Source organism: Aspergillus brunneoviolaceus, assembly GCF_003184695.1.
Source record: "Aspergillus brunneoviolaceus CBS 621.78 unplaced genomic scaffold BO95scaffold_35, whole genome shotgun sequence".
Lineage (NCBI taxonomy): Eukaryota > Fungi > Ascomycota > Eurotiomycetes > Eurotiales > Aspergillaceae > Aspergillus > Aspergillus brunneoviolaceus.
Window position 1 is genome coordinate 178,480 of NW_020290765.1, and position 12,567 is coordinate 191,046.

Below are 12,567 nucleotides of genomic sequence, written 5' to 3' on the forward strand. Positions count from 1 at the left end.
TAGCGTGGAAGCGAGCGGTGATGCACATTTCGCCCCCAAAGTCATACCCCTAACTAATGAGGATCATGGAAGGGGAGGGGAGGAAAAATCCGTCAGCATGGTACCTCGAAATTAATTCTTCTCCTCCCCCTGAAGCTGGATCATTTAAGTTACAATTGCGGTCGCAGGTGCCAATGCCACGTGCTGGGAAATTGCCCGAGTTGGCAGCTGTCATACACACCTACCTCGTGTCGATGTTCACGGACACAGCCGTTGCGGTCCACTCTGAAGTAGCGAGAGAGCTCGGGTCTACGATGGTCGTTTACTAAACACTTAGCGTAACTAGAGGTCTGTTCAACACGAATAGAGATTTCGTTCAACACGAATAGAGATTTCCTTCTGTGCAAGAATGAATGCGTGATGATACTCGTACTTTGACGCAGATCAGGAGATGCTCAGGAATAACTTATTTCATCGGATTTACGTTTCAGATCTGCACGCCGCTCGCCTAGTGCAGGAATGACAGATTTGACTGACAGGTGATGCGCGCGGAGTCCGAAGTACAGAGAATGCGACGAGAGAGTTCTGGAATGTTTCAGGTTCGAAATGGCGGACAAGGGAGGGGGAGGGGGATAGAGAAGGGGCTCAACAAGGGAATATTGAGTGGTTTCACCGAATAGCAGGCAGGGTATGATTTCTGCCCCGCAGTACTGTTCCATTTTTGGTTTATTTTTTTTTCTTGCCACCAAGTGACCTTCAATCCCTGGGCTTCAAGGGACTACTCAATAGTACGTATTCATTATCCATGAATGGTATCCTAGCATGAACAGCATCTAGACTGTTGACCAAGAAGCTTGGCGGTTCCTGGTGGTCACAAAATAATCAAGTCAGAACTTCGGGCAACACCGAGACGAGACTATGGTATGGTGGACTGTATTATTGCATAACAATGTTATTTATTTGATAATTGAAAAGGATAATATGGGTAATGACATAATAAAGTAACAACAAGGATTCTCTTCTCAGCAAAGCCGCATGGAAGCGTCGATGATGTTCTAGCGTGCTACTCAGCACCTTCAAAGGATTGGGATGCATGCATGCAGTGAGTGGATGGGGCATTTTGCTGGACCTCCCAGGGCTGCTGTCCGGGGGGCTGGTGAAGCTTCCCCCTACGGTTTCAGATTTCCAGGAAAACACCCCTCCGGGGGGAGCGATGGGTCCATATCGCGATCAAGCGGTGAGAACAGGCCGACTGCGCCTCAAATGAGAATCCCGGGGCCCGTCATGCACGGGGATCTTCCAATGGTAAGGCGGGGAGATCCGCCGACTGACACGTCATAGGCTGTTGAAGTGTGGCTCAACCCAGAGTGTGGCGCTAAATCGGTATCAATGGCACGATCTTCACCGCCGACCCTCCCTCGCTTTGATGCTCTCTCGGAGAAGAGCGTCGGCAACACATCCGCTCGGTTTGAATTTTTGACGATGATGATGATGATGCTGGTCATGATGTAGGTACTATGTCTATTGTCTGTGTGCTAACCTGCACGTGCATACTTGGCAGCAGCTTTGCAGATTGTTGTTTACTTCGTACTTTACCTACTATAGACAGTACTAGTGATACCATCCGGTCGCTGTCGAGGGAAATCCCCCCTATATCCTGCAGGATGAGTTGATTTTGTTGGATCCCAAGGCTTTGGTAGCTACAAGGGCTGTAATCATCCTTGGTCATTGTTTCTTGTCTTTGATAGTATGACTGTAGTATTATCAACATAAATCATTGAGCACTATTTCCCCTCCAATTTGCATCACAGCGTAGCTGCCCTAGAGTGTATCCTCTCTCTGTGCCGCTTTCCGGACTGACAATCTGCAGCACTCCTGCTGAGCCACACTAGACCCGCACACCCCGGCAGCCTCAATTTTGACTGCTGAGCATGAGTACGTCTGTCATGATTGCTGCCATGATGTCACTTAGATGATATCACCCCTTGTCTGTTTATTTCTCGAAAAAAAGATATACTTGGCAGAAATACAGTACCAGAATAGAGGAGATCCCGAGTGTATCGCAGTCATAATGCCCGTTCTCCTCAAAAGAGTTCGGTTGGGCCCCGCCAGAAGAATCAAGATGAGCATGTGACCCTTTTGTGACGGGCAAATCCTTAGACTGTCAGACCAGTACACTTACAGAGCTTGTTGCGGCTCTGAGGGTAATCAATGGTGGCAGGTTCGTCGGCGTCCACTTTGGGTCCAAAGTGATTCAGAGGTCTGTCCCACGTCCCGGAATCCGGAAGTACTGTCACTCACTCAATGGCACTCTGGGATCATTGCAGCCCGGTGATTGGACCACTCGTCTGCTAATCCAATGACGCTTCATTTCACCATCCTTCGCAGTCGGCCAATTGAGTGGTCAGGATCCGAGATGCACGTTTTCTTTGTGACGGGGTGGAGCTGAAACTAAGATCGTCGACAGGCCCATGAGTTCCAAAGTTTGGCGAATTGTGCTCGGAATTGACGGCCAAGGCCGAGATCCATCTGCCCTAGTGCTTTGCGACTAGCCTCATTCGGGGAACTCTGGACTCGCCCTAGTTAGTTAGTTACCCTACCTTACTAATTTACTATTGGAGTGAGGATGATCTGAAGTCTGACCCGAGTTGACGGGACGATGTGCCTACTTGTAACATGGGGCCAGGATTGACATGTCAATCACAGGAAAAAAAAGATTCAGACAGATGACTTCAGGGAGAATGTCGCCGGTCAATCTTCTCTTTCGGTTCTTGGGTTAGACAATTCTCATGGACATGGTCAGGAAACGTCCGACAACATACAATTTACTCGGTACCATTGTAACGAGTATAATGAATGGTCGACTACCTACAATGAATGAATGAATGCTATTCTCCCCCAGCCGGGCTCCTGTCATCACGATAAATACTCCAGAGCCGACCAGAGCGCGGAGATGTCAGAGATAGTTTAATCTCAACCAATAGCGCGGTCTCCAGGACCATAGTCTATATTCAAACGGGCCATCGGCATAGCCAAGCTCTTGTGAAGGGATGGTACTATCTGTGCCACCACGGACTTCCCGACAACAAGATGCGGATACGAATGTCAAGCCCGCATCCAAGTCCGGCGACCCCGTGTGTGCCTGCAAAATGGGTCTCACCGACTCACTTTTGAATGTTTTTCTCTACTCATGCTAGAGTTGATAGTCGAAATCCTTCTGCTAATGCCTAGAAGCCTTTTTCGACCCCCAAGGAAAGAAGGTGTAGGTAATCATGATCGAAACAATAAACACATAAGATCTTCAATTAAGCATAACAGATAAAGTGCATGGATGACGATGGATTTGGAAAATACCTGGTTCCCACCACCACCGAGCCCAATGATCTTACATAGTAGGAGGGAGGAGGGGATGAATGTTTTGGACGAGTCGAGTTATCTCTCGATGTTCAAGATTGGTGGGTCTGATTTCCATATGGAAATTTTTTCCCTCTCCATCTCTTTCCTCTTTCTCCTTTTGTCGCTTTTTGTGTTTGTAACCCCAGAAAATTCTCCCTAAATCCGCTTACGTGATTATGAATCTTTTTTTCCGATCCCCCCTCCCCCTCCGATTATCAATCGAGATTTCCCGATCCTATCCACCATTTGCTGCCGGGCTGGCCTACCTTGTTCTACTGAGTATAGCAGGGAAGTACTGATCTACACCCCAACAAAAGTAGACTGGAATTATGGTTCATGACAAGCTCGGATCGTGTCGGGAAAGAAGAGAAACAGGGAGCGGGAAGCAGAAATAATTCAAATTGGATTAATCATGGACCAAAAATCGAAATGACATCTTCTTGGTTGATATGATCGCTAAATGTAGCAAAAAATCATAAATGGTAAAAAAGAAACGAAGATTCGACCCGACGGTGTTCTAGGCAGGCAGTGCAAGAGAGCGAGAGAGCGAGAGAGCGAGAGAGCGAGAGAGAGCAAGAGCAAGAGCGTCACAGCATGCAGGAAGGCAAGCAAGCAGGCTTAGCGGTAAAACCGGCGTAACGAGAGAGAAAGAAGAAGGAGCCAAAAATACCAGGCTCGGTTCACTGGCTGCCCTGCCCCTGCTTCTTTTTACTGCTGCCCGGCATTCCCCACTCATCCTTCTTGCTTCGATTTACCCCTGTTATTTTTTTTATTTTTTTATTTTTTATTTTTTTAGTTTTTTTTATCCTTTGTTTTTAACTTTTCTTTTTCTTTTTCTTTTTCTTTTTCTTTCACATTACTGTACACGGGTTGGTCGGTCTGTTCGGTTTCCTTCCTACCGTACTCCGTACTGTCTGTCTGCCGTACTGCCCTCCTCCACCCTCCACTATCCATCATCATCATCGACGGTATCATCCACAGTCCACACGCTCACATCCACCCACTGCACCCACACCCACCCCAGTCACTTTCGATGCGCGCTAAGAAATGACTCCCCTGGCCTATTCTGTATACTATGAATGGTCATGGTTTTTATTTTAGCGTGGTTTCTTAGTTCGTGCGCAGTAGTTGGTCAACCCCCCCCCCAAAAGCCAGTCTTATCCACTATGAGCGCAATTAGTAGCATTCAACTCTCTTGTAGGGCCAGCAATCACATAACATTTAACAATGCTTTTACTCCCTCCTTTCCTCGTCAACTTTCTTCTCCAGTCTATATCATTGTTTTCTTTTTCTCGCTCACCCCTCTCTCCCGATTTATCTTTCGGCCCTCGCCCTCACTTGTCTTGAGTGTCGTTGTTAACTTGTTGACATCGTCCCGGTATAGACATACATCTCTTCCCACCACCAACGAACCTTCCCTCACTTTGAACTCGTTGTCACTCCTCACCACCAACCCTGCGAATTGCAGCGAGGTACAAAGAGCGTCTATCGCACATCCTCGCGCATTGTATCTACGGGTTCCGCTCTGTCGCATCCAAGGAAACAGCATCAAGAATTGTAGGTTCCCCCGCGCGGCCCGGTCCCAGTACCGTACCTACCCCGAAACTCAATCACCATCCAGCATGAGACCTCAACAATCAGTGACCTCAACTGACTCAGTTACCCTGCAGACTCAGTGCTCGCTCTTACATACTCGACCCTAGTCGTCGGATTCATTGCCTGCATACAGGCTACCACTGCGCATTCCTTTTCGGACGTGCCTGCACAACATGCAGAGTCAAGATTTCGCCGATTTTGTCCTCTGTCCGGCTCAATTCACCACCGACAACAAGAAGATGCTAGCCCTTGCTCTCGATTCCACCAGACAACGGCAGACTTCCTACGTCCCACAGCTCGCAATGGACTCCACGTTGGTCGACCCGTTCGCCTTCCCAATGGAAGGCATGTGCGATTATGGGCAGACGCACGATTCCTCCGTCGCATTGCAACCACCCTATTATGACACTCCTGCCATGTACTCGGACGCTTTCGCTCCTCTTCCCAAGACCTCCAGCTTCCCTGCAATGCCCGTCACACCTCCTTCTCTTCCTCTTTCCGCCGATCACTTCATTCCTGGTCTCTCTACCGCTTCAGGACCTTCTATCCCGAGTGCCTCATCGTCCGCCATGGGGTCACCCCACTCAGGAACAGCACATTTCATCCAAGAGGAGTGGATCCAGACCACGAACGGTCTGGGACTCGCCGACGCTCTCATGGGCGACTTCTTTCCCAATGAGTATGTCAGCGGCGTGACGGACACGGATGATTACTATCAGAAGAAGTGGATTGAGAACTGTGTCGGTTCGTGCTTTCCCGTCCACATAGGTTTTGTTCCTCTGCTAATCATGAGTGATGAACAGATCCTTCAGTAATTCAGCCCAACTCCCAGCAATGTCATCTTTCACCACCCGCCATCTCTTTTTCAGAGGCCTCCGAATTCATGATCGCACAGGACAGCTTCTTCCCCCAATCTCCCAATCCATCTCACTACCAGCTTGCAGAGCCCTATTCCACTACACAACCCTTTACCCACCAGCAAGCTGAGTTTTCAGCTGCTTCTCCCGTTTCCACCGTTTCTCGTTCACTCCCCGTCTCCGCATATCAGCGAAGACCATCCGTGGCTTCGGTCCGGTCTCGCCTGTCTCAGCCCAGCCCGGCGTCGAGCAGCCTCGACTCCGATGATGAAACCAAGGAAAAGGGCCGATGCCCTCATCCCGACTGTGGACGAGTGTTCAAGGACCTCAAGGCCCACATGCTTACTCACCAGTCCGAGAGACCTGAGAAATGCCCAATTGCAACTTGCGAGTACCACATCAAGGGGTTCGCACGCAAGTACGACAAGAATCGGCATACACTCACCCATTACAAGGGAACGATGGTGTGCGGATTCTGTCCGGGATCTGGGTCGCCCGCTGAGAAGAGTTTCAACCGGGCGGACGTCTTCAAGCGTCATCTGACTTCAGTGCACGGTGTTGAGCAAACGCCACCCAACTGCCGCAAGCGAACCCCCGTGGCTTCTATCGCCAAGAATGTGTCTGGTCATAGTCAAGAGGCTACTGGCAAGTGTTCTACGTGTTCCATCACCTTCAGCAATGCACAAGACTTCTACGAGCATCTGGATGACTGTGTGCTACGCGTGGTGCAACAAGAAGAGCCTAGCGAAGCCATCAACCAGCAGCGCCTTGCCGAAGTCGACTCGGACGAGGAGGTGAAGAAGACTATGGAGAAACACATGCTACTCGACACGGCTGGTACCGTGGATCGATTCAGCGACGAAAATGACGACGATGACGAAGACTTCTACGACAGCCCCAACCAGCGGTTGGCTAAGAACTTCCTGAAGGTTCCTCGGGGCAATTCCACCGCTCGCGTTATCCTGGGCAGCGGCAATGCCGTCACTAAACCCTCAGCCAACAACAAGATGCGTGCGACGGCGACCAAGCGGCGGAACAACCGTGACCGGTACCCTCAGTCGTGGGGATGCCCCAGCAGCAGCATCAAGACCAAGAAGCGCGTACTTTGTGTCTTTGATGGTCAGCGTCGTCTATGGAAGGATGAGATGATGCTTGACAACGAGTTCGAAGTTCGGCTCAAGCTCCCAGGTGGGGCCGGAGATGGTACCAACCGGGAGGCATACGTGACCGATCTGGATGTTGAGACTCTGAAGCGTGCTGAAGGCGTGCTGAGTGCCAACGACGAAGAACGTGGGCCGTGGCTCAGCGGCCCAACCACGCAGATGATCGGTCGGCCAGCCGTCCCACTACCCGACGTCGCTTATTCGCATGAGAACCTCGACGAGCTGATGGCCTAAACCCATCCCTGCTTCGTGCTCTTTCCCTTTCCCATTCCCATTCTTATCTTATGTCTTTTGCATACCTGTGTCTCCTGGAAAGCGAGCCGACTGATATTTCTTTTCTTTATGTGGCTGTTTTTGCGTTTCAAACTCTTGACTGATACCATCATATCCATGTTCTTTGAGCCCCCTCTGTTTTGATTGATCTACTCTTTGGATCATGCTGTATTATATATGTTTCCAAATGGCTGAGAAGCACACCCAGGCTGGGCCGAGGGTCTTTTTGGGACCATGAAATGAAAAAAGAATCGGTGTCCCACTTTTACCACTTTCTCCAGAACACAGTAGTTCTAGCTGCAATCAAAAATTCCTGCTTACACGGACAGCTCTGTCGTGTCTATAGTTCGAGAATAGCTGCCACCGCGAGGGCTCTGAAACCAACCCAAGCAAGTATACTTGACCAGTCTCCCAATTAATTCCCCTCTTTCACCACGAATATTGCGTGCATCTTCGAGATAAGCTATAATGCTGTAAGCATGTCTGTTCCACCCAATCCTCCAAAGACAGGGTAGGGTTGGAGTGGAGTCCTCTATCTCCCAAGGTCGCAGAACTTACTTCCACCCTCTCCTTCGCTCCTTTTTGACCTTTCCACATCGTGCGATCGAATGACGCTTCGTGTCGTGCCCATGGATGAACACTGTTTCTCCGCTGGGGATTGCGCGCCCCTAAATGAACGTCAGCTTCAGCTTCAGATCACATCATCTCTTACTGGGGTGCACTTAGAAGATTTGGAGTTGGGGAGAGATGATACGATACGATACGATACGATACGAGCTGGGCTTTTGGCTGAGTATCTCGACAGAACTGGGGCGGGCCGTTTTGGAGTAGCACTTTTTACAACTACAATATGTATGTGTGTGTATGTGACCATGGATTGTGGCTACGATGGAAAGAAAGAGGATTCTTTGTTTGAACAAAACAGATGGGGATGAATTGGAATTGCAGGCTTATGCTTGCTTGCTTGCTTGTGTGAAAATTAAGTGTATTGTGTAGGACGGGGGAGGAAGTCCCTGGTTGGACGAACAAATCATCCCTAAGCTTGCTGTTTCTCCAGCTGGCGCTCCAGCTCCATACTCTCGGCAAAGGATTCCTTGAGTGCCGTCACCTGCTCTGCGGCCGGCACGACACACGGCCGGCGGGGGAGGGCGCCGTAGCCGCGGTAGGACTGGAGGGCGCTCTTGACGGCGACGAAGCCGCCCTGAATGGCGTGCCAGTCGGCGCGGGCGACGACGGCCTGGAGGCGCTGGGCATCCTCGACCTGGCCGGCGCGGTACAGGTCGAAGACGCGGACGCAGGCGCGGGGGATCAGGTTGGCGACGCCGCCGATGACGCCGGCGCCGCCGGCGACGAGAGTCTGGAGGGTGAAGTCGGCGGAGCCGCCGAAGGTCAGGAAGCCCGGCTTGGCCTGCGCGGCGACGCGGGCCAGCTTGCCCGTGTTACCGCAGGTGAGCTTCACGCCGACAATGTTGGGGTGGGCGGCCAGGGCGAGGATGTCGTCCGACGACAGGTCAAGCCCCGACGAGGCCCCCGGGAAGTTGTAGATGAGCACGGGCACCGGCGAGGCCGCGGCCACCAGCTCAAAGTGCTCGCGAATGGTCTGGGTCGTGAGGAGCGACTTGTAGTACGACGGGGGCAGGACCAGCACGTAGTCGCCCCCCGATGCGGCGGCGTCCTGGCACAGTTGGATGGTCTCCCGGGTCGAGGCGGCGCCCGTGCCGACGATCAGGGGCTTGGAGGCGGCACCGTGGGCGTCCAGGGCCCGTCGGGTGGCGGCGGTGATCTCGTTGCGTTCATCTCGCGAGAGGTGGACGGCTTCGCCGTTGCTGCCTTGCACGACGAGGCCGGTGACGCCGGACTGCGCCAGGTAGGCGACGTGCTGCTCGACGGTGGGGATATCTAGGTCTTCATTGGGGCTGAAGAAGGCCACGGTCGGGACATAGATCCCTGGTGTGAGGGGACGAGGTGTGCGGGCCATGATGTATCGTGTCTGTCTGTAGATGAGGGATAGTTGCGGCGAGAGTTGCGATGAATTAGGTCAGCTCGGGTCTGTATGTTATCGCGCCGACGGCGGGTTAGCTTCCAAGGTGAAATAGATATGAGGGGACGAAACTTCGGAACAACAAGAGGGAGGGTGAAAGGATATAAGAAGCACGAGAGGGGAGGGGAAGGGAAGGAACTCACATGGATCAGTTATCGGATTGAATGAATGAAGCCCTGATCGCCCTTCGTTGCTTTCTCCATCCACCCCCACGTTCTCCCCCACTTCAAGAGGCCACGGCGCGGGGGGAATTTCCTCCTCTAAGCTTCGGACAATTAGGAATATGGAATCCAGTGCGGGAAAAGAATCTTCATCCAGGTCCCTGGAGGGGGTCTCCCCCACGTTTATCCTCGGAAACATGTGCGAGTAGCTCTGAATATGAGCATAAATGCATCATCTCCGCCCACAACTGGAGCGGAGAAGGAGAGACTGGAGGATAATGTGGGGTGCATAGTTTCAATTGGTCCTTGGGGGGGGGGGGGGGGTAGGAGGGGGGAAGAGAACCCCTGTCTTCCAGGTCATCGAGTCTGTCATACCAGAAGTGTTGAGAGAACAAAAAAGCGAATAAATGGATGGGTGAATAGGTGAATGTGCACAGAATGAATGAATGAATGAATGTGTGAGGTGGTGAAGATGGTGAAGATGGTGAATACTACGGAGTAGATTGAGTGAGAAGCAGAAGAAGAACAATACAGTAACTAAGTATGGTCACGTCTGAGACAGGTCTGAGACAGTACTCCCTCCCTCCCTCCCTCCCTCCTTCCTCAATTATTACATACAGTTACTCCGTACATTCCTCAAACTCTCTCGCCCTCTCACTTTCTCTCTCCCCCAAATCCCAGACTGCAACCTCCAAACCTTCAACTGTCTCGTTGCCTTTCTTGTTCCCCCCGAATTCTTCCGCAAGCCTACCCACCCTCATAATCAATTTGTCGGGAACGTGGAAAAGAAGGAATCCCAAGCTGCCTCAAGTCCTCCCGATCAGAACATGCTCCTGTCGCATTGGCAAATCTCCTCCTCCCTCTGAGCTCCTCCTCTCCTCTCCTCTCCTCTCCTAATGTCCGCCCGTGTTTCACTGCCTCGACCACTCGATCCGCCGCCTGCCAAACGAGCTCGACTGCAGGAATCCTCTTCCTCGTCGCGTCGTCGCAAGAGCTCCCCCGATCTACTCGACGTCACCAACTCCCATTCTCATCCTCGACCATCGCATCTTTCCTCGCCATCGCCCGCGGCCTCGTTGGCTCCTTCCCCGCACGCCAAAGTTGCATCTGGAGCGCAATCCCGGCGGGCGTTGACGCGCCGTCCGCTGGTCTCCTCCAACACGACCACGTCTCCCCTGTCTCCCAATACACCGCGACACTCCGACCGTCGTCGCATTCTACGCCATGAGACGCCCGTCAATACTCTACCCTCATTCTATCTCCACCAGGAGCGTGAATCGCCCGATCCCCTAGACACCATATCCCCCTCCGTCTCCCGTCGAATTTCCCCCGCCGGTCGCTCCTCCGCTCTTTCCTCCTCCGCCGCTGCCGCTGCCACCGCCGCTTCATCGGCCCGTCGCCCGCGCCGTCAAGCTCCGCCCTTAGCACCAGACGCAACACCCATTCAGGAAGATTCACCAGCTGCAGTCACACAAAGATCAAATCGTTCCACCCGCAGCGCGGTCGCTTCTCAGCCGGCCGCTGAATCTCCTTCCAATGCGCGGGAGTCACGGCGCTCCCTCCGCTCCAACGACACAGGCTCTCGCGCCCGCAGCGAGCTAGCGGCCTATTTCCCCAACTATGAAGAGCTTCTCAGCCTGGAGCCGCCCAAGACCGGTATGTAACGACCATCAATGATGAAGGGCTCCACGCACATCAAGGCTTACAATACCTGCTCCAGAATTCCTAGCTGGTAGCACCACCATCAAACTCATCGATGACCTTCCTGTTCCGATCGTTGCTCGAATAAAATCCAATTCAGAGTTAGATCTGGACCGTCCTTTCGGGAATCCGCTCGTCAACCTTCACAATTGCGAAGTTATTGCTCTACCCGAACCTCCTTCGTCCCCGTCTCCCCCCTCAGACCCTTCTGCCGACCCGATCCCCGAAGATCCCCTCGATGAGGGCATCTTCTTCCGCGCGCATCGTCGTAACGAGCGCCAGGAAAAGCAGCTCCGGAACATCGAACGGGATCGAGCTCAACATGAGAAGCAACACCTTGACCGTCTCCTCGATGAGCTTCAAGGTCACGACTGGCTCCGAATCATGGGCATCAGTAGCCACACGGAGCAGGATAAGAAACTTTACGAGCCCAAACGCGACTACTTTATCCGGGAAATCTCCGCTGTTTTGCAGAAATTTAAGATTTGGAAGGAAGAAGAAAAGCGCCGTAAGGTAGATAAGGATAAACCCGCCGAGCAAATCACCGCCGATGCGAAAGAAGCAACAGCGACAACGACCACTGCCGCAGCAGCAGAAGACCGATCGACAGCAGACGCAGAGGGGCAGGGGGCTGCCGGTCACACCACTGCCGCAGCAGACGGAGGAGGGGGTGACGCCCAAAGCTATTCCGGTGACCCACCAGACCCCAACGACGTCGATGCCTGGGCTGCTCGCCAACTTCTTCAGGAGGCTCGGTCTGCAACCACTGCAACGGGGTCGACAGGCAAGAAACCCAGAACCACCCTCACCGCGCCCAAGCGGGCCACCATCACCGCATACTTCCAGAAGGCCGGCTCGTCCACGACGACAACGACGACGAGCACGACCACTGTTCCGCCTTCTCCTCTTCCCCCACCGCCGCCATCCGAACCCGAAAAGCCATTCACCTCTTTCTTCACCGATTCAGATACTTGCAAAGCAGCCCTCTCGGCCTACCGCACGGGCGCTCGGACGCCGTACGCCTTTGGCCATCGCATCCCGGACTTCCAGCCACGAGACTTCGAGCTGCCGCCAGACATGTTGACGCCCGAGGCCATCGACTCCTGCCGGCGGAAGAAACGGCGAATGAGACGGGCGAGTCGGGGCTCGAATGAATTGTAATTTTACCATACCATTAAGGGGGACTTGTTTGCGTGCTATACATACAACAACCCTCGGAACGCATAGACTGCTGACTCCATGGCCCGGTTTTCCCTTTTCTTGCCTGACGAGCACATGTGCGATCCATGTAGTATTCAAACTTTCTTAACGGAATAGAACTAATTAATACCTATCTGCTGCGGCAGCCAAACCTGGTATGCTGGCTTGGGGGCGAAAGGGGACTTTTCTGCGTCTTACGA

The 12,567-nt window shown here is 52.7% G+C and overlaps 3 protein-coding genes across 3 annotated transcripts; 2 read left to right on the plus strand and 1 right to left on the minus strand.

The window, feature by feature from the left end:
* Positions 1 to 5,144: 5,144 nt before the first annotated feature.
* zfpA (putative C2H2 finger domain protein) lies at positions 5,145 to 7,225 on the plus strand (the record flags this gene model as incomplete). The annotated part of the gene is made up of 2 exons (XM_025589014.1): positions 5,145 to 5,715; positions 5,775 to 7,225. The coding sequence occupies 2 exons, from the start codon at positions 5,145 to 5,147 to the stop codon at positions 7,223 to 7,225; spliced, it is 2,022 nt and encodes a 673-aa protein (XP_025442090.1).
* An 894-nt stretch (positions 7,226 to 8,119) lies between these two features.
* Positions 8,120 to 9,496, minus strand: BO95DRAFT_135791 (dihydrodipicolinate synthase family protein). Its single transcript, XM_025580545.1, has 2 exons — positions 9,449 to 9,496; positions 8,120 to 9,313 (listed from the first exon to the last, which is right to left on the minus strand). The coding sequence occupies exon 2, from the start codon at positions 9,240 to 9,242 to the stop codon at positions 8,301 to 8,303; it is 942 nt and encodes a 313-aa protein (XP_025442091.1). The 5' UTR covers positions 9,243 to 9,313; positions 9,449 to 9,496; the 3' UTR covers positions 8,120 to 8,300.
* A 650-nt stretch (positions 9,497 to 10,146) lies between these two features.
* On the plus strand, positions 10,147 to 12,498 carry BO95DRAFT_482299 (acetyltransferase SAS4-like domain-containing protein). The gene is made up of 2 exons (XM_025590241.1): positions 10,147 to 11,122; positions 11,187 to 12,498. The coding sequence occupies exons 1-2, from the start codon at positions 10,363 to 10,365 to the stop codon at positions 12,326 to 12,328; spliced, it is 1,902 nt and encodes a 633-aa protein (XP_025442092.1). The 5' UTR covers positions 10,147 to 10,362; the 3' UTR covers positions 12,329 to 12,498.
* The last annotated feature ends 69 nt before the right edge of the window (positions 12,499 to 12,567 follow it).